The sequence below is a fragment of the Panthera tigris genome, chromosome A2, assembly GCF_018350195.1.
Source record: "Panthera tigris isolate Pti1 chromosome A2, P.tigris_Pti1_mat1.1, whole genome shotgun sequence".
Taxonomy (NCBI): Eukaryota; Metazoa; Chordata; class Mammalia; order Carnivora; family Felidae; genus Panthera; species Panthera tigris.
In genome coordinates, this window is record NC_056661.1 from 4,837,807 (window position 1) to 4,857,302 (window position 19,496).

Here is a 19,496-nt window from a genome sequence, read left to right on the forward strand (position 1 = left end):
AAAAATGGTTTAAATAGTAAGTTTTATGTTGTGTATGTTTTACCACAATTAACAATAAAACTAATTTTAAAACACTTAGAGAATCTCTCTCTTTCTCCTTCCCTCCCTTCTTTCCACCTCCTTTTTTTTTTTTTTTAACCAATCATTAAGAAGCCTTGTAGTTTTCAAGGGTGAGTGTGGGCATTTTGTTCATTGCTACCAACAGGTGATAAACAGGCGTGAGAAGCCCCAAAATTATGCAGGAGGCAAAAGGCAGAAAATGTTCATTAACAAAACAGAACACATGGAATGCAATGTTTTCATATCTAGGTGAAAATAGTTAAGTATCAAACTTACAACATGTAACCAAAAGAAAATTTTAGGTGAAAAATCTGCAGCCTTAAATGAAGACCAGTGAGCTTGATATTGAATTGAGAGTCAGAAAAGAACAGAATAAACCCATAGAAAGCATAAGGAAGGAAATAGCCAAAATAAGGGTAGAAACTTTAAAAAACCAACATAATAAAAAGACCAAGATTTAGTTTTTTGAAAACAAGAAGAGATGAACTTCTGGTGACACTGATCAAGCAAAAACCAAGAAAAGAAAAGGTGCAAATCAGAATTATTTATGATGGAAAAGGGAACATAATGACAGAGGCTACAGAGGTTGAAAAGGCAATGATTTTATTTACCAATATGACACCTATTCACCCATAATTGTGAAAATGTAAATAAAATATACAAATTTCTAGGAAAATGTGGCTTAGAAAACCAAGTCAAGAAGAAATACAAAATCTGAAACAGTTAAAAGTCATTAGAGAAACTGGATAACAAACTAAAAACCTCCCTCCACACACACACACACACACACACACACACACACACACAAAACCTTTCCACAAATAAGATGTCAGATCCAGATATTTTTACAAGTGAGTTTTACTGAATATCTGTGTGACTCAAAATGCTAACCATGTGCAATTCAATTCCAGCATATAGAACAAAAACACACCCGTTTTTTTTTTTTTTAAATGAGGTCAGCATTGCCTTAATACCAAAACCTGACAAGAATAGTATGAGTCAGAAAAGTCACACACCATGGTCCTCCAAAGCACAGATGCAAAAATCGTATCTAAAATATAAGTATATTAAATCTAGTAATGTATTAAAAAATATATCCTGATCAAGTTGGATTTATTCCATGAATAAAAAGTTGGATTAATGGGGCACCTGGGAGGCTCAGTCGGTTAAGCATCTGACTCAAGTCTTGTTCTCAGGGTCATGAGTTCAAGCCCCATTTTGGGCTTCGTACTGGGCACGGAGCTTACTTAAGAAAAAAAGTTAGATTAAGTTTAGAATACTGATGAATGTAATTCACCACACTGTCAGTTTAAAGGAGAAGAATTATGTGATACAGAGAAAACATTTAATAAAATTCAACATTTATGTATGATTTTTGAAAAACCTCTTAGAAAATTAGGAATAGAAGGGGATTTACTTAATTTGATAGGGGCTACCTGAAAAACCTAACAGCAGATTCATCCTTAAAGGCGAAACATGAAAAATATTCACTTAAAGATCAGAAATAAGACAAGGATGTCCAGTTTTTCAATGTTGTTGTGACAGCTACTGATACCTATCTCACTGTATATACCAGCAACAGATGTTGGAAAATATAATTTCCAAATGGCATGCCACTTACAATAGCACCAAGAAATGTAACACGCTTAGAAAGAAATCTAAAAATGATGTAAATTCTTTATGGAGAAAATTATGAAACATTCTTGAGAAACACTAAAAAGACCGTTTTGGAAAAAGAGTTATACCATGTTCATGGATTGCAAGACTCAGTGTTATGAAGATATCCATTCTTTGCAGTTTGATCTACAGATTCAATGCAGTTCCAATAAAAATCTCAACAGGGTTTTTCATGGAACTTGACAAGCTGAATACAAGGCATACATAACCGAGATAATCCTGAAGATGAAGAATAAAAATAGCAGGACTTACTATGTTCATTATATTCATTATATTAATGAAAGCAGTGTGGTACTGGTGTACGTATAGTTGGATAGGGTTTATCTGCCTGGCTTCCTCTTGGAAAACGAAGAATGCTCCCAGATGACTTTCTTGTCACCAGGATGATGACTATATGACAACCTATTGCTTCCTCTAAGTTGGATAGAAGTTTGGAATACAGACTAGCCCTGTTTTGTTTTTTTTTTTCTTCTTCTTAGTTTCACAGATTGTAACTTAAAATTTGGGTACATCCTACCATACATGCCTACATTATATGACTTAGTATTTCTTTACTTTATGCCAAAATAAATAGGTTGTTACTCTGCTTAAGTTTGATTTAGAATATGTGTGTATATCCATCCACTCATCATTCATCCATTTACTGTTTTATCTGTACACCCATCCATCTATCCAATTGATCATCCACTTATCAACTGCCCATCCACATATTTATCCAACCATTGACCCATACATCTTCTCACCCACCCATCCATACTTTAACCCGTCTACCTATTCATTCATCCTTCCCCTACCCATCTATCCACCTCTCTGTCTGTCTGCCTGCCTATGTGTACAACAATAGAAACAAGCTTGCAGGGTGCCTGGGTGGCTCCGTCATTAAGCATCTGACTTCGGCTAATCATGATACCATGATTTGTGAGTTCAAGTCCCACAACGGGTGACCTTGGGCCCCGCTGAGCTCGTGCCCCGCTTCGTTGAGTCCTGCTTCTCCTTCTCTCTTTCTCTACCCCTAGTGGGATTCTCTCTCTCTCTCTCTCTCTCTCTCTCTCTCTCTTGCCCCTTGCTCACTTGTGCACTCTCTCAAAAAAAAAAAAAAAAAAAAAAAGCTTGCAAGTTCTGTCAGTTACCTACTGATGCATAACAAACCAGTCTAAAACTTAGTGGTTTAAACCAACAACTGTTGTATTTGCTTACAATTCAATGAGATGGCCCTGCAGGGCGTGCGGGGGGATAGTTAGCTTCAGCCCCAAAAGCTGGGGCAGCTCATCTGGGGCTGGTAAAACTATTACGGCTTCACACCCTCCAGGACGTCTCTGTCCACCCGTCCTCACTCACAGGATAGCCATATTTCTTTGCACTTAGGACTCTGAGAAGGCAAGAGTGGAAGCTGCAGTCTTCTAAGGCCTACATTCTAGAATTCAGGTAATTCACTTCTGTCACATTTATTCATCAAGGTAAGTCACAGTTAATTTATTTAGCTGTTATTGTTTGAGAATTTACTGTGTATTAGGCACTGTTCTGGGTCCCGGCAATAAGAGGGAGAATAAAACACAAAACACAAGAGACAAAAGTTTCTGTCCCCACAGACTTTCTGTTAAGGAGAGACTCCGTACTCACTCACCTGTTGAGCAGGTCTAAGGTCTTGATTTCTTGTGGGAGACTTTTCTTCCCATCCATAATAGGTAGGGTTTTTCTAGACTCCCTTTATTAGAGAGCACTATTCTTCCAGGTTCCAGGTTCCAGCTTCTCTCCTTGGCTTGTAGATGGCTGCCTTCTCCCTGTGTCCTCACGTGGTCATCCCTCTGTGTGTGTCTGTGTCCTAATCTCCTCTTCTTATAAGGACCCAGCTCATATGGGATTAGTGCCTACTCTAATAACCTTATTTTACAGGAGGGGTGCCTGACTGGCTCAGTCAGTAGAGCATGCAACTCTTGATCTCAGGGTCGGGACTTCAAGCCCCATGAGCCCCATGTTGGGTGTATAGTATACTTTAAAAAAATACCCCTTATTTTACCTTAGTTTTCTCTTTAAAGGCCTGATTTCCAAAAGCAGTCACATTCTGAAGTACTGGGCGTTAGAGGTCAACATATGAATTTGGGGGGACACAGTTCAGCAGCCATAACAGGGGGAAGCTCCTGTGTTCAGCTTTTTGGAACAAAGAGAAGAGGTGGAGAAAGCTCCCCAGAGAAATTCTAGGGGCACCTCAAACTAGAAGAGCCTCGAGTCCTTCATTGCACAGCCCAGAGAAGTCGCAGGTCCCCAAAAAGGAAATGACTCGACGGTGTCTCTGGGCAGTTGAAGCCACAGACAGCCTCAAAGAGTTTCCGGTGCCTCAGCCTGGCTGAAAATCAGCCTTGTGAGCAAGTCTTGATAGGTCACAGGCATGAAAATGGAGGGCTGATGGGTAAAAAGCAGGCTGACAGTGGGCACCTGCGTGGACAGGTGAGAATCGTCTGGATCCCTCCATCAGTCTTAATGCTGAGGCATTGGCTAAGCTCCCTGAAATGTTTGCAGTCTTGGGAAAGCAGCATGTGGGAAGGGTCGTTCCCAATTGACTGATAATAGTTTTCAGCATCCTGGCGCAAAGGGCTCTCTGCACAAATCGAGTCGCATTAGGAATAAAAAGGAAGTTATGTTATCTGCACTCCTTGCAAATTGAGACTTATGTATGCTTATGTATTGCTTATATTATGCTTATGTACTGCGACTTATGTATGTGTTGCAGTTTGGGAGGACCCCGATAAAAAGACGTGGAGCCACACTTTCCCTCCAGAAGGCATGAAGCCATGCCGGCACATTGGTTTCAGTGCCATAAGACTCATTTCTGACTTCTGACTTCTAGAACTAAAAGATCATCAATCGTAGCATGTTAAGCAGCAGCAGGAAATGAATAATAACACTATGAACCCTCGCTCCTCTTGAAACTTGTGGTCATCCCAGGCTGTCATTTATTTTTCCACCTTCATCTCTCTGTGCTTAGATTTCCCCCTAAGGTGGGTATTACAACACTACCCACCCCACGGTCATTGCGAGGATTGAGTTACTGTGAATTAATGCGCTTAGCACAGTGTCTGGCAAGCGGTGAGGACATTAGAAGTATGACTGAGGATCCTTATTACTTTAAGAGCAAAACCACATAAACACATTGCTGAAAGGCAACTGACATTCAGCCTCTGTATGGGAGACCACGAGGAGTGGTGGAGACTGGTGAGACCCCATGCCCTATCCAACAGGGACAGCTACTGCCCAGCCTGGGTTGTTGTTCACAGCTTCCAAATTTCCAAGAAAATCCAGAAATTCAGATTTGTCCACATGCAAAGTTTTGTCATGTTTAAATATTGGCTACTAATTTCCGTTTTAAAAACACACCCCGTGACTAGATGTGGCCTGTGGGTGTGAGGTCACCTTTCCTATAATCAATGAAAAGAATTCAAACTTTAAATGGACACATGATTACAGCTATGTTTATACAAAAAAAAAAATCTACTGTGGATTAAAGAGCTCACTGTGGGCCAAGCTCTGGGAAACTACTTAAACACTCAAGCCATTTCATCTAACAATAACCACGGTAGGGTAGAGGCCACTATTTGTGTTCTTTTACAGATGAGGAAACTGAGGCCCAGAGAGGCCAAGGATGGATCCCGAGATCACCCAGCTGGGAAATGGCAGAGTGGAGGCCTGGCTTCCCTCAAAGACCCATTCTGTTTCTCTGAGACAATGCATCCCAGTATTTGAACACAGTGCTATTTAGCAGGAGGGACACAGCATTATAATATGAGATTAATAAATGATTTATCATCATTATTTTTACTTCTACTGCCTCTGGGTCTTGGCAAGAGGTGAAGGAGACCTTTCTAAGGGCTGGGGGAGGGTAGGAATGCACACTTCAGGTCTGGAGGAAAAGCTGATTGTGGGGGAAGATGATATCTGAACAGATGCCAGAGCATGGGAGGTGAAAGCGGAAATGAAATAGATAAACTTCTCAGAAGTTGTAAAGTAGGTCAATGGCCTGGACTGGGGGCTCACTACCCCGTGCGCTATCTGAAAGTCTAGGTCTCCTGGTGCACCAGCCTCGACACCTGCCTTCAGGGCTCTCTGCTCCTCCTCACTCCTGCCTCCCTCCATCTTTCCCTCCCCTCCCCTCCCTCTCTTTCCATGTCCCTCCTACCCTACCCGTCCTCTTACCCACCCTCTTTTCTTCCGCTTGCTGTACCACCTCAGGGCTGGAGGCCCCTCCCAGGAATGATCTTTGGAGGCTAAACTTAGTGACAGGTTCCATCCCCAGGCGGAAGTTGGTGGCTGCTGGTGGCTTTGTACTATATTGTCCCCACACCTTGGTCTCATCAAACCCACGGAAACAGAAAAAAACGGTGATAAGAGTAAAGGAAACTCCAGCGGGGGCTGGGGCTGGGCATTAGGGGCTGCCCCACCTCCCACCAGCCCTCAAGGGCAGAGAGGCGTGAAGCTGTGTGCCCTTGGTGGGAATGGAGGGGGAGTCCAGCATTCCTGCCTCTATGTCTGGAACATGGGGACGGCAATAGCTCCCGCCCAGGTATGTATATAAGGCATCTAAGGATGTGACTCACACAAGATGCCTGACATAGGGAAAGTGCCTGACAAATGCTATAATGGCCTTTTCTGTGTCTGATCTGATGCAATCTTTACAACAGCCCCACGGGCAAAAGCTGGTGTTACCTCCCACTTTACAGATGAGGAAACTTAGGCACTGAGAGGTGGTGGGACTTGCTTGAGGTCACACAGGAGCAGGTGGCAGAGTGGAATTGGAACCCAGGACCATCTGACTGCAAAGCCTGTTTCCCTCCCTCCCTGTTCAGGGCAACGATGACAGCACTATAAACAATAATAAATAAACACTAACAACAATAATCGTCTACCTCTGGGGTCTGAGCCCTCAGCTTTGGGTCCTGGGCACCAACACCTCCCTCCAGCCACACCAGGGTACATGCTCGTCTCTACAGACCGCCTGATTTGCATGCATATTGTTATCTGCCCCTCTCTCTCCTCACTCTTCCCGTGTTCCCACTTAGTTCAAGCTTCCAGCTGGCTGGGTAGACCGCCACTCTGTCCCGATGTCCGCAATCAGGGTTCTTGGCAGGGTGTAGCCTTCACTTCATCATCAGGAATGGGAGATTTGAGGGGGAGGCAGATCTGGGCATGAGGCTTCTGATTTCTCCCACCCTTCCCCCCGAGCTTCCTACAGGGAGTTGGGCCAGCTGGGTTCAGTTTACTTATCTGTAAAGTGACCTCCACAGGTGACCCCATCTACCGCCCCTCTGCCTCTACAAGCCACCATTCCCCTGAGAAGAGACAGACCCAGTTGCAACATTTACCATTTATTTCCAAGACCCATGGTCAGGGAGCCCAGGGCTGCCGACAGTGGTCCTCATCCCAGGATGTATTGATCTTAGCTGGGAGGAACCTCAGGCTATGTGTGATGTGGTGTGTGTGTGACGGGTTGGGACCATGATGCAGCATGTGATGTGATGTGCGTGGCATCCCATGTGTGACACTTGGTGTGACCGTATGGCCCCTTTGGGTCACTGTGGCTGTGATGATGACTTGTGTAGGATATATGTGTCATACGTCACATAATCTGACTGTGTGTTTGTGGTCCTATGACTTGTGTGTGACTGTGCGAGTATCTGATGTTTTGTGTGTACGAGTGCAGATCTGAAGGGCACCTTGTGATTTTCTGTGATGCCGTAGGCATGTCCACATTCTCTCTCCATCTTCCTTTCCTTCCCTCTTTCCCTTCTTCCTTCCCCTCCCCCCTTCTTCTTTTCCCTCCTCCCTCCCTCCCTTCTTTCCTACCCTCCTCCCTTCCTCCCTTTCTTCTCTCTGCAAACATTTTCCAGGTGCCTGCTACATGCCAGACCCTGACCTGGGTGCTGAAACACAGCCGTGTGCCCTGGTGGGATGTGAACACCCAGCAGTGCTGAGATCCAGCCAGCCAGCTGGTGATACGTTGGTAGCCAGAAACCAGACACGACGGGAGCCTTTACACCAAGGAAATCACAAACACTACAGAGCCTCTCCCTCCTGGGAGAGCTGGTGGTCAAACGGTCACCGGCACATCCCTGCGCCCGTGTCTCTGAGGGTGAACTTACACAGCCAGGAGGAGGTACAGCCACACACCTGTGAGCAGATCTTGAGTGTGTGGCTATGGCCGTGGGGGGCACTGGCTGGGCTGTCCACATGGGTCAGTCTTGATGATGACTCCCTTCCTCCAGCCACCCCCACTCATGAGAGTGGGGGAGGCTGGGGTTGCCCGTCCTGGGCCAAGTCTCTGGACCCCCACGTCCCACTCTTCTCTGAATCGAAAACATAAATACCCACCCCTCACCCCTTCTTCCTGAATATCAGGCAGATCAGCTTTCCCCCGGTTGGGGGGCCTACAGACCCTCAAGTCTCTGGGTCTTTGTCTTCAGTATTGCCCGTAGTGGCTCTGCAGTTTCCTTTGGGGCTCCAGAGGTGCCGGCTGGGTCTTCAACCTTCAGGGGTGGCTGGGTTGTCGGCCCCTGGAGGTGCCCGCTGAGCTCTTCGCTCACTGGGTTCTCGGTTCCCCAAGGCACCCTCTGAGGGAGGCATGACTGTCACTCCTTCCTTACACCATGAAGGCCCCAAAGTAGGAGCGGGTCCCGTCACGGAGTCGGACCAGGCGCTCATCCGGCACACGGACGACCACCTCCTCGCCAGCGTCCAGGTGCACCACGCCTCCCAGGAAGCTGCTGTCCCACCAGACGCGGGGGCCGGTGGCTCGCCCACAGGGTGACCGCCGACTGACCAGCAGCTCGAGCTCCTCGGGGTAGCGCGGTGTGCGTTTGTAGAGGCCATGCGTGATGGGCAGGCCGCTGCTCAGCCCCTGCGGGCAGCCCACGCCCCCCAGCTGCACCTTGGAGTAGATGTAATAGTAGCCGGCCCGGGCAATCACCAGGGAGCCGTCACGGTAGCTGAGGCCCCTCAAGAAGGCCAAGCCCAGCTTTGTCTCCCAGAGCAGCGGGCCCCCGCTGCCCGTCAGGCTGGAGTTGGCACCTGGGGGCAGAGACAGAGGGGTCTGGTCAGCATGTGTCCCTCTGCGGGTGGGCGAGGGTGACGACTCCCCTCCGTTTTAGGTTGGGGACTTTATATGTGTTAATTCACTTTATTCTCACTTTGAGGGGAGGGAACTGAGGCACCGAAAGGCCAAGTCACTTGCTTCTTACCCCCTCCCCTTGCAGGTGGGGAAACTGAGGCATGGAGCCATTAAGTGACCAGCCAAAAGCATCAAAACTTGTGAGTGGCATAACCAAGGAACAGAGAGAGCGTGCACCCCGGGCCAGAAGACTTGTAATCTCCATGCTCTTCAGTTTTTCTCCATTAAAATGGACATATGAATAGCGCCTCCTTGAGATTTAATGAATTAATATGTATAGAGCGTATTATAGCCCGTGACACACGGTGAACGCCTTGTAAGGGTTTATTCAATGATACGACAAATGCATGGACATAGGCAGCGGGGCAGGTCTGTGAATCAATAGTGAACGGGTGACTGAATGAATACTCAGACATGCTGGGTGTCTGTCTGGTCTCCCCAGGACACCCTCCCCCTCTCCCATGCCACGAGCCGGGGGTCCCCCTCACCTGTGAGGTGTGCTGCTGGGTTGGCCTGGAGGGACCTTCGTCCTGGAGAGAGATGGTGAGCGGTTAGGGGCAGAGGTGGTGAGGGGTGAGGGCCAGCCTCCAGCCAGGGTCATCAGGTCCACCTCCTGGTGTCAACCCCACCCTTTCCGGAGTGCCCCAGACTTCTGCTTCTCAGGCCTGGGGGAGGGGCACCTGTGGAGCTCAGGCCAGTTGTGTAAATCACATTGGGCAACCGGCTGAGGGGGCGGGGGCAACGTGGGAACCATCCTACCCCCGCCCTCCCCAGGACCCAGGACTCTGACTCACCTTGTGTCAGCTGCTTCCAGGATTCTGCTTCTCCATCCTGAAAATGCAGAGAAACCCACGGTGAGGACCTGCGTGGCCCACACCTTGGCATCCTCAGACTCATGGCTGTGAGACACACACAGATGCAGCACACAGACACTGTCCTCACCCCAGTGCCCAGGGCCACGTGCACACTCCTGCCCCACCCAGCAGCCTTGTAACCACCCGGGCTCTCATATTCTCCCTCTGCAAATAGACATATGAATATGGTGCCTATTTGAGACTCAGTGAATTCACAGGGACAAAAGCATGTTCCTCCAGTGCATAGCGCATAGTAAGCACAGTACGAGAGTTAATTAAATAAGTAATATTATAGATATATAGACATCGAGACGGCAAGACACGTGGACATCTGTGGCCACAAGTGGATATGGGCATGTGACACAGGGCACAGACCTGGACACTTATGTGACACGTGGACACAGATACATGGGTGTGTGGTTTATGGATCCGTGTGGGTCTGTGCACAATGTCAGCACATGGGCTGTAAACAGGCCAGTACGTGGACATGTGGGCACACGCACACAGGACAGCAGTACGGGTTCACACGGGCGACATGCCCATGCGGCCGTCAGATCCAGTCACAAGGACAGATGCTTTGGAAACACACAATGCAAAGGGCCAAGACCACACGGCCATGGCGTGGGATGCAGAGACTCACAGGTGTGGCAAACAGATACATCCACAGCCAACCGTAAAGAGAGGCAGAGAGAGATTCTCGCAGACTCGGACAACGTGAATTAGTGACAGTCCCGAATAATGGTGACCAGGGTATGGCTGACAATACTTCGCAATGTCAGAACATCAGTTCCGCGGGTTGCAGACAACCAGACTGTATTATAAACATGAAATGTGCTTTGAGACTAGGTTTTATTTGTTACGACTACTAGAAGAAATGGTACTTATGTGACCCCACAGCATGGTTAGCTACTGCTACAATAGCAATCATATTGCAGTATAAATGTATCAAATCCCTATGTTGTACACTTGAAACTGACAGAATGTTAACATGTCGTTTACATCTCAGCTTAAAAAAAATATCGGTTCTGGTTGAATTCTTGCCCTGGGCAGCCACTGACGGGCACCACACACGCAATATCGTATCTCGTTCCCTGTGAGGTGGGCACTCTTATTATCCCACCCATTTCACAGATGAGGAAACTGAGGTTCAGAGAAGTGAATTGACTTGCACTGAGCTGCTGTTAGCCTATGGTCTTGCACACACGTGCACAGAGACGTGCGCAGTGACACAGGAGACCCACCTGCCACGAGCCCCGAAGCCCCACTCACCAGCAGGGGTGTGACCATCTCCCCCAGTCGCCAGTGCAGCTGCAGCAGGAACCAGCCCTGGACGGCCAGCCCAGCCGCCAGCAGCAGCAGCAGGAGGCCCAGGCCCAGCTGGGACGCACTGCAGGGCTGTCTTTGGCGGCGGCTGGGCCCCAGCCGTGTGAATGGGATGTCTGTCTGTCCGTCCACCACAAACACTGAGGGTCGCACAACCGTCTCCTCCATGTCCTGAGACACCTCGGGGCTGGGCTCGCACGGCTGGGTCCCTGAGGGCAGGGAGGAAACCACGATTGCCCAATGCTTCTGGGCTTCGCACGCTGCAGACAGGCACCCGTGGGTCCCGGGGTTCAGCCTTTAGAGCAGGGGCTCAGCCCCTCCCCTTTCCCCACTGGCCCTCCTCTTCTTCCTGTCCTCCCACCCCCAGGCTGGCCCCATCTCACTCTCACTCATACAGCCTCTCACTCTTTCCAGGGGCATCTAAAGATGTGACTCAGGTAGGGATGGAGGGGGGAGGCCCCAGTTTTTCCCTGTGGCCACTTCATTCACTCCGTGACCAAATATTTGTAGATCATCTCTGTGTGCCAGGTACTGTTCTAGGCTTGAGGGCACAGGCGTGAACAAGAGAGACAAAAGTCCCTGGTCTTACAGAGCTCCCATTCTAGTGGGGTGAGAGACGATGAGCCCGTAAAGAAGAAAATACTATAGAGTGTTTGAGATGGTGGTTAGGGAAGTGCAAACTTCAAGAGTGGTTTTTGTGTGTGTGGGTGTGTCCAGGTGTGTATATTGGGTCCAGTGCACGTGTGCATGTGTATGCTGTGTGCGTGTGTGCATGGAGATGTGTGCAGGTGCAGGCATGTGTGTATGTGCACCTATGCACACATGCGGGTGTGTGCAGGTGTGTGTGTATGTGGGGGGTGTATGAGTGTGCATGTAGGTGTGTGTGCATGAGTGTGCATGCATGTGGGTGTCTGCAGGTGTGTGCATGTAGGTGCGTGTGCGTGTGAGGTGTGCATGAGTGTGCACGTGCACGGGTGTGTGCAGGAGCAGACACACATATGCCCGCATGTGTGGATGTGTGTACACGTGCATGAGTATGCCTGTGAATGTGTGTGTGCATGCTGTGTGCATGTGTGCATGGAGATGAGTGCAGGTGCAGGCATGCATGTTGGTGCATCTCTGCACACATGTGAGTGTGTAGGTGTGTGCATGTAGATGAATGGGTATGAGTGTGCATGCATGTGGGTGCATGTAGGTGTGTGTGCGTGTGAGGTGTGCATGAGTGTGCACATGCATAAGTGTGTGCGTGTGTGGTGTGCATGAGTGTGCATGCACGTGCGTGTGCATGTAGGTGCATGTGCGTGTGTGGTGTGCATGAGTGTACGTGCATTCAAGTGTGTGCAGGAGCAGACACACATACGCCCGCATGTGTGGATGTGTGTACACGTGCATGAGTGTGCCTGTGAGTGTGTGTGTGCATGCTGTGTGCATGTGTGCATGGAGATGAGGCAGGTACAGGCATGCATGTTGGTGCATCTATGCACACATGTGGGTGTGTAGGTGTGTGCACGTAGATGAATGGGTATGAGTGTGCATGCATGTGGGTGTCTGCAGGTGTGTGCATGTAGGTGCGTGTGCGTGTGAGGTGTGCATGAGTGTGCACGTGCACGGGTGTGTGCAGGAGCAGACACACATACGCCCGCATGTGTGGATGTGTGTTCACGTGCATGAGTGTGCCCGTGAGTGTGTGTGTGCATGCGTGCATGCATGGATGCAAGTTTAAATTGGAACTCACAGACAGGTGGTGTAACCACCAGCCGCTAGGTTAACTAGGCTAAATCCAAGGCCTGGAAGTCGTCCCGGGGGCAGCTCGAACTGGCCTGAGTAGCCCTCTTTCTCTTCTCCCCCACATCCCACCCTTTCGCAAGCCCTGGCCATTCAGTCCCAATGTCTGCTCTGAACCCAGCCGCCTGTTTCCAGACCCACTGCTACTACCTTTGCTAAGTGCTGTGGGCTGAGTGTCTGTGCCCCTCCCCCGTTCATTTGGTGATGTCCTGATCACCTACCTGATGGCCTCTGTAGGTGGGGCCCTGGGGAGGCGGTTAGGTCAGAAGGGTGGAGTCTTCCTGAATGGGATGAGTGCCCCTGACGGGAGGCTCTCTCCCTCCCTCTCTGTCTCTGCCATTTAAGACGTTTGAGGACCCAGTGAGAGGGCCACTGTCTACAAGCCAGGAACAGAGCCCTCACCAGAGCCCGACCAAGCTGGCACCTGTGTCTCAGACTTCCAGCTCCGGAACCCTGAGAAATGCACGTCTGCCGTTTGAGGCGCCCGGTGTAGGGCATCTTGTTACAGCCGCCAGACTGCACTAACACACTAGGGCATCCGTCATTTCTGGCCTGACTCTTGCAGTGGTTTCCAGCTGGACGTTCTCTCTGCCTCTTGCCACCTCATAATTCATTCTCTGCCCTCTACAAGTGTGGACTTGTGTATTTGTTTCCTTTAATTTATATGGTTTAATTTAATTTACTATTTTCTTTTATTTTAGAGGTGAAATTCACATAACGTAAAAGCAACCATTTTAAAGCGAGCAGTTCAGCGGTATTTAGGGCATTTCCACAGTCGGACAACTCTGTCTGGTCCCCAGACGTTTTCAGTGCCTCGAAAGGTAAGCCCATACCCATAAAGCAGTCCCCATCCCCCAGGCCTCCCAGCCCTTGGCAACCACTAGTCAGCTTTCCTGCTCTGTGGAGTTACCTGTCCTGAATAGTTCAGGTATTTCATAAAAGTGGAAATACACAACCTGTGGTCTTTTGTGTCTGGCTTCCTTCACTGAGTATAATGTTTTCAAGTCTCAGCCAGGTCCTTCCTTGTTAGGGCTGAGGAATGTTCTAGTGTATGGACACATCCCAGTTTGCTTGCCCATTCACACGCTGAGGAATGCTTCAGTCGTTTCCACCTTTGGGCTACTGGGCAAAGTGCTGCTATGAGCATGCTCGCACGTATATTTGTCTGGGTACCAGCTTCCAAGTCTTTGGGAATATAGCTAGGATTGGAATTGCTACCATCAGCTTTCCAAACACATAAGTCAGCCTTCATGTCTTCCCTGCTTAAAATCTTGCAGCGGCTGGGGCACCTGAGTGGCTCAGTCAGTTAAGCATCCGACTTCAGCTCAGGTCATGATCTCACGGTTTGTGAGTTTGAGCCCCGCGTCGGGCTCTGGGCTGACGGCTCAGAGCCTGGAGCCCGCTTTTGATTCTGGGTCTCCCTCTGTCTGTCCCTGTGCTGCTTGCACTCTGTCTCTCGCATTGTCTCAAAAATAAATAAACATTTAAAAAAAAATTTAAAAAATCTTGCAGTGGCTTCCCACGGAGTGGTCAGGGGCTACCACATTACGCCTCGTGGCTCAAATCCTCCAAGGCTTTCTCCTGTCATCTGTGTGTTGGCTTAAGAATCCCCTCCTCATGATAGGTTTCTTTGTATTCCCTGACCATCTGCATTGGTCATGACTCTCCAGAGAAAGAGAACCAGTAATATATGTCCATCCATCCATCCATCCATCCATTTGTCCACTCATCCATCCATCCATCCATCTACCACCTATTATCTATCATCTATCTGTCTGCACTCACACACAGACACACACACACACACATGCACACATACACAATTTATTTTAAGGAATTGGCTCATGTGACTGGGGTTTAGCAAGTCTAAAATCCACAGACAAGCCAGCAGGCTGGAGATTCATTTAAGAGTTGATGTTATAGTTTTGAGTCTAAAGACTAGAAACTCGGGCAGAATTTCTATGCTGATATCCTGAATTCCATCTTGCTTAGGAAACCGATTCTTTTCCTCTTCTGCCCTTCAACTGATTGGATGAGGCCCACTCACATCGTCAAGTGTAACCTGAAAGTCAACTGACTGTAGGTGTGAATCACATGTGAGATTTACCCATGCAGCAGCATGGAGATCAGTGTCTGAATAAACCATAGCTGTTAGACTGACACATAAAATGACCATTATTTGATCTAAACGACCATAGTGGTGGCCCCAACGTAGGCAGGTTTTCTCACAGTGCCCTGTTCTTCATTCCTTTTTGGACACCTTACATGTCTGAAATCAACTCTACACTGTCTTTAGAATGTGAGTTTCATGATCAGGTCTGTGCTGTTCGCAGTCTGGAACCACAGGTGCCCAAACAGAACAATACCCAGTGTCTTTTTTTTTTTTCTGAAAAAAAGGAAGAAAATGAATCCCAGGGCAGAAGAAAGGGGGAATTGGCATGAAAAACCATGACAAGAAGGACATAAAGGTGGCCGGAGGGGCAACCTGCCAGAGGTCGGCTGGGACACCTAGTGAGTGATGAGGACTTTTGAGTCTCCCCTTGACAGGGGTGCTGACAACCAGGGACTGGAAGTAGCAGGAGGGACGGTGAATATATTTCCCTCATATTCCTGGAATTGGGAGGTGGGGTTCACAGGACACAGCCAATTTCATACAGGAAATGGGCTGAGAAGGGGTGACTGCCAGGCTCAGGGCTTTTCCCATGATGACCTCATCTAGAGTCAGGGACTGGATCCCAACATCTACAGACCTAGACGTACTGGTGGTTATTAAACACAAGAGACATCCAGGGACTCAGTTCTGTCTGCAGAGAATGAAACTATTCACCTGTGACTGCTGCCCCCGATGCAGCGCACGTGGTGCTGTGACCGCAATACCCCCACGACAACCCCCCTTCAGCCCTTGAATGCTGACTCATTCCTTCCCCTCCCTGGTTCACCCTTATCTCCAGTGGAAATGAGCCCAGCCTGCCCCTTAACGCCCCCTTCTGGGCACAGCCGCTTGAAATGCAGGCAAAGTAGTGAATGGAGTTGTAAGTGAGCTGCATGTGAGGGGCAAGTGGGGAGAAGGTGAGGGGGGAGGATCCAGGTGGGAGGAGGTGAAGAGGCAGAGGATCCACGTGGGAGGAAGGTGAGGACACAATATCCAGGTGGGAGGAAGGTGAGGAGAGTGAGGGTCCAGATGGGAGGAAGGTGAGGAGGGGAGGATCCAGGTGGGAGGAAGGTGAGGAGAGTGAGGGTCCAGATGGGAGGAAGGTGAGGAGGCAGAGGTTCCAGGTGGGAAGAAGGTGAGGAGGGGGAGGATCCAGGTGGGAGGAAGGTGAGGAGGCAGAGGATCCAGGTGGGGATGAAGATGAGGAGGCAGAGGACTGTGGAGCCCTCGTGCATAGTGATGCTCGTGAGGGCTGGGGTACAGCAGGTGACGATACTGGTACCCACACAGTGGATGAGAGAAGGATGTAGGTGAAGATACTGGTGAGGACCCAGAGGACACACAGGTCACGATGCAGGTGGAAAGAAAGCAAGTAGGTGAGCACTTGGCGCAAATGCAGGCTCACTTCAGACTACGTGCGGGTGCAGTGCAGGTGCACGTGGGCGCGGGCTCCCCGGGGGAGGAAGCAAACGTGCAGGTGATCCACAGGGAGGAAGGAGTTGCAGGGGAGGAAGCAGGGGATCACAGCTGCCTCTTCCTCCCTCTCCAAGACCTTCCGACTTTGGGAGACCCATGAACTCACAGGGAAGCTTTATTGTGGGGACTGTGGGCAGGGGTCAGTTGGGACAGCCAAAGACAACCATGTTCTCAGTGAAGTTGGCCAGGTCTTGACACAGCTTCTCATTCTCCTCATCCTGGCATTCGTCAGCCTCTGGCCACTGTTCCAGCCAAGTGTCCTTCCCAATGATGTAGTTGATGCTGCGGGGAGGACGGCAGGTCAGGATCAGGGCAGGGAAAGCATGGGAAGGGGCGACCCACTGCGGGGGGTGGGGCATGCACAGGGCTGACACTCACTTGTGTTTCTCTCCCCACAGGTCAGTGGACACGCCCCACATGAGGTAGTGTTTCCCCTCCTGCAGCTTCAGGGCTTCTCTGCACTTGATGTGGCTGATGAACCTGCGCTCCTGTCCAACCTGCACCTCATCAGAGCCTGGAAGGGACGGACAGGGACGCTGAGTGGGGGAGGGCAGGGAACCAGCAAGAAGAAAGTGGAAAGACAGAACACAGACTGCAGGGCTGACCTGATTTGATGATCTGCTCGATGACCATTACGTAATCATCAAAGTCTTCTGACAGCTCCTTCTTGATAAGCCTGGTCTTGTACACTGATGGGGGAGGAGGGGAAGGACGGTGGGGTCACAGGCAAGGGGGGCTGCGGGGACCCTCAGCTGCAGGCGCACCTGGGCATATGGCATCCCCAAGCAGACACATGCAGGGTCACAGCCACACGTGCAACAGTCCCTGCCCCCCAGTAACACACCTGCCACATGTGTTCCCACAACCACCACGTCACACAGCCACACACGGCCATGTGCACAATTACAGTCGCCACGGTGGAGTCCTATGCATAGCCTCCCATCCACTATCCCCCACAAGCACTGTCTCTTATCTCCATGGCTTGGCACGACTACAATGTCACACACACAAGGGACAGACAAGCATATCCGCTCTCACACTGGCCGCACACCCGGCCGACTCATTAGCATGGCTCCCCATGCACTCATGGCCCCTCATAACACATTTACACCCACACACACATCGGCTGCAACCACAGCCTGACGTATAGCCATATGCAGCCAGGGGCACTCACAGCCAGTCACACACACAGCTATGGCCACGCAGTATCGCTCACCCAGGCACCCACATGCACGTGCCCACTCACCGTAGTCTACTCCTGGTTCACAGGCCTTGTCCAGACGGTCGTCCAGGGTGATCTCTTCATCCATCGGGTGCATGAAGCAGTTCTCTGTGTGGTGGATGAGTGGGGGACATGGTTGTATTACATGCGTTGTCCAGGGCCCCCCACCTCTGGGTCCGTGTGGGTGTCCACTGGGTGTGGGCTTTCAGAGCCCCCTTGGGCCACCCCCATGGAAGGAGGATCCAGGGGTGTGTGTCCACCCTTCCATGCTTCTCTGCACCCACCCTCAGCACAGCGGCACATGTCTTTGTGACAGAGCTTGCTCAGCAACCCGTCTTCTTTGTCTGGGTGGTAGAACCGGATGCAATTCTCATCTGTGGGCAGAGTAGCAGGGAGGTGTCAGAGGGCTAGGGCCTCCGGCCCAGAGACCCAGGGGCTTGGAGTCCCAGCTCCAGTCCCTCAGACCTGGAGAGGCCAGGTCCCCAACTCTGGGACCCTCAGGCCCCCGCCTCGCACGGATCCCTTGGACCCTCAGGCCGCCCAGGCCCCCCAGACCCTAGGTGGGCTGCTCACCCAGGTTGTAATAGGAGTACACCTTGACCGACCCGGGCTGGATAAGCCCCACGTTGAAGTACTGGTGCACTTTGAAGGTCAGACAGTCCTCCTGGTCATGTGAGATCTGGGGGGAAGGAGGAGGCTGGTCAGTGGGGCGACAGGTCGTGTGAGATCTGGGGGGAAGGAGGAGGCTGGTCAGTGGGGCAACAGGTCATGTGAGATCTGGGGGCGGGGAGGAGGCTGGTCAGTGGCGCGACAGGTTGTGTGAGATCTGGGGGGAAGGAGGAGGCTGGTCAGTGGGGCGACAGGTCATGTGAGATCTGGGGGGAAGGAGGAGGCTGGTCAGTGGGGCAACACAGAACGGAGCCCAGCATAGGGTCCTGGGGGTTGAGACAGTGGTGGAGAAAGTGAGGGAGCAGGAGTCTCCACCAAAAGACTGATGAGCACTTCAACACAGCCATTTTCCACTTCGCCAAGGCTTGAAGCTACATTATCCCTGTCAGCTTCCTTTCCTAGTTCAGTGTGGCCATGTGATTGAGTTCTGGCCACCGGACTGCTGTCTCTGCCCATAAAAACATCCAAGGTTAATGGTACTGAATGCTATATTTAAAAGTAGTTGTTGGGGTGGCACCAGGAGGGCATAGTGGGTTAAATATCCGACTCTTTATCTCAGGTCAGGTCATGATCTCATGGGTTTGTGACTTTGAGCCCCACATTGGGCTCTGCTCTGACAGCACAGAACCTTCTTGGGATTCTGTCTTTACTTCTCTTTGCCCCTTCCCTGCTTGTGTTCTCTCTCTGTCTCTCTTAAAATAAATAAATATTAGAAAATTGAAAAGAAAAACTTATTGAGAGGCTAGATCTTAAAAGTTCTCATCACACACACACACACACACACACACATGCATTAAAACTATGTGAAGTAATGAATGTGTTAAGTAAACTTATGGTGGTGATCATTTCCCAATATACACATACATCAAATCATTATGTTGTGCACCTTAAACTTACACAATTTTATATGTCAATGATACCCCATTCAAGCTGAAAAAATAAAGACAAAGAAAGGGAGAGAGAGAGAAACAGAAATAGATATGCATAGACAGGTGTACTTGGAGGAACAGGCTAGCACTTAATGAAGTTGGGTAGAGAGTATATGGAACTGTGTTTTACTGCTCTGCAATTTCCCTGTAAGGTTGGAATCCTATAAAAATTTAAGTGCACAAAAACTCCAGT

The 19,496-nt window shown here is 49.8% G+C and overlaps 2 protein-coding genes across 2 annotated transcripts in view; both read right to left on the minus strand.

Annotated features, from left to right (window-relative positions):
- Positions 1–7,557: 7,557 nt before the first annotated feature.
- Positions 7,558–11,360, minus strand: TNFSF14 (TNF superfamily member 14). The gene is made up of 4 exons (XM_007075133.3): positions 11,017–11,360; positions 9,688–9,724; positions 9,382–9,423; positions 7,558–8,793 (listed from the first exon to the last, which is right to left on the minus strand). The coding sequence occupies exons 1-4, from the start codon at positions 11,236–11,238 to the stop codon at positions 8,366–8,368; spliced, it is 729 nt and encodes a 242-aa protein (XP_007075195.2). The 5' UTR covers positions 11,239–11,360; the 3' UTR covers positions 7,558–8,365.
- Positions 11,361–16,580: 5,220 nt separating this feature from the next.
- The window catches only part of LOC102968326 (complement C3-like), a 39,960-nt gene continuing 37,044 nt past the window's right edge, over positions 16,581–19,496 (minus strand). Inside the window, exons 36-41 of the mRNA XM_042977955.1 lie at positions 18,279–18,384; positions 17,990–18,079; positions 17,730–17,813; positions 17,089–17,172; positions 16,862–16,997; positions 16,581–16,765 (exon numbers count right to left, since the gene is read on the minus strand). Of these exons, the coding sequence (XP_042833889.1) occupies positions 16,624–16,765; positions 16,862–16,997; positions 17,089–17,172; positions 17,730–17,813; positions 17,990–18,079; positions 18,279–18,384 (642 nt within the window). The 3' untranslated portion in view covers positions 16,581–16,623. The remainder of the gene's footprint in view (positions 16,766–16,861; positions 16,998–17,088; positions 17,173–17,729; positions 17,814–17,989; positions 18,080–18,278; positions 18,385–19,496) is intronic.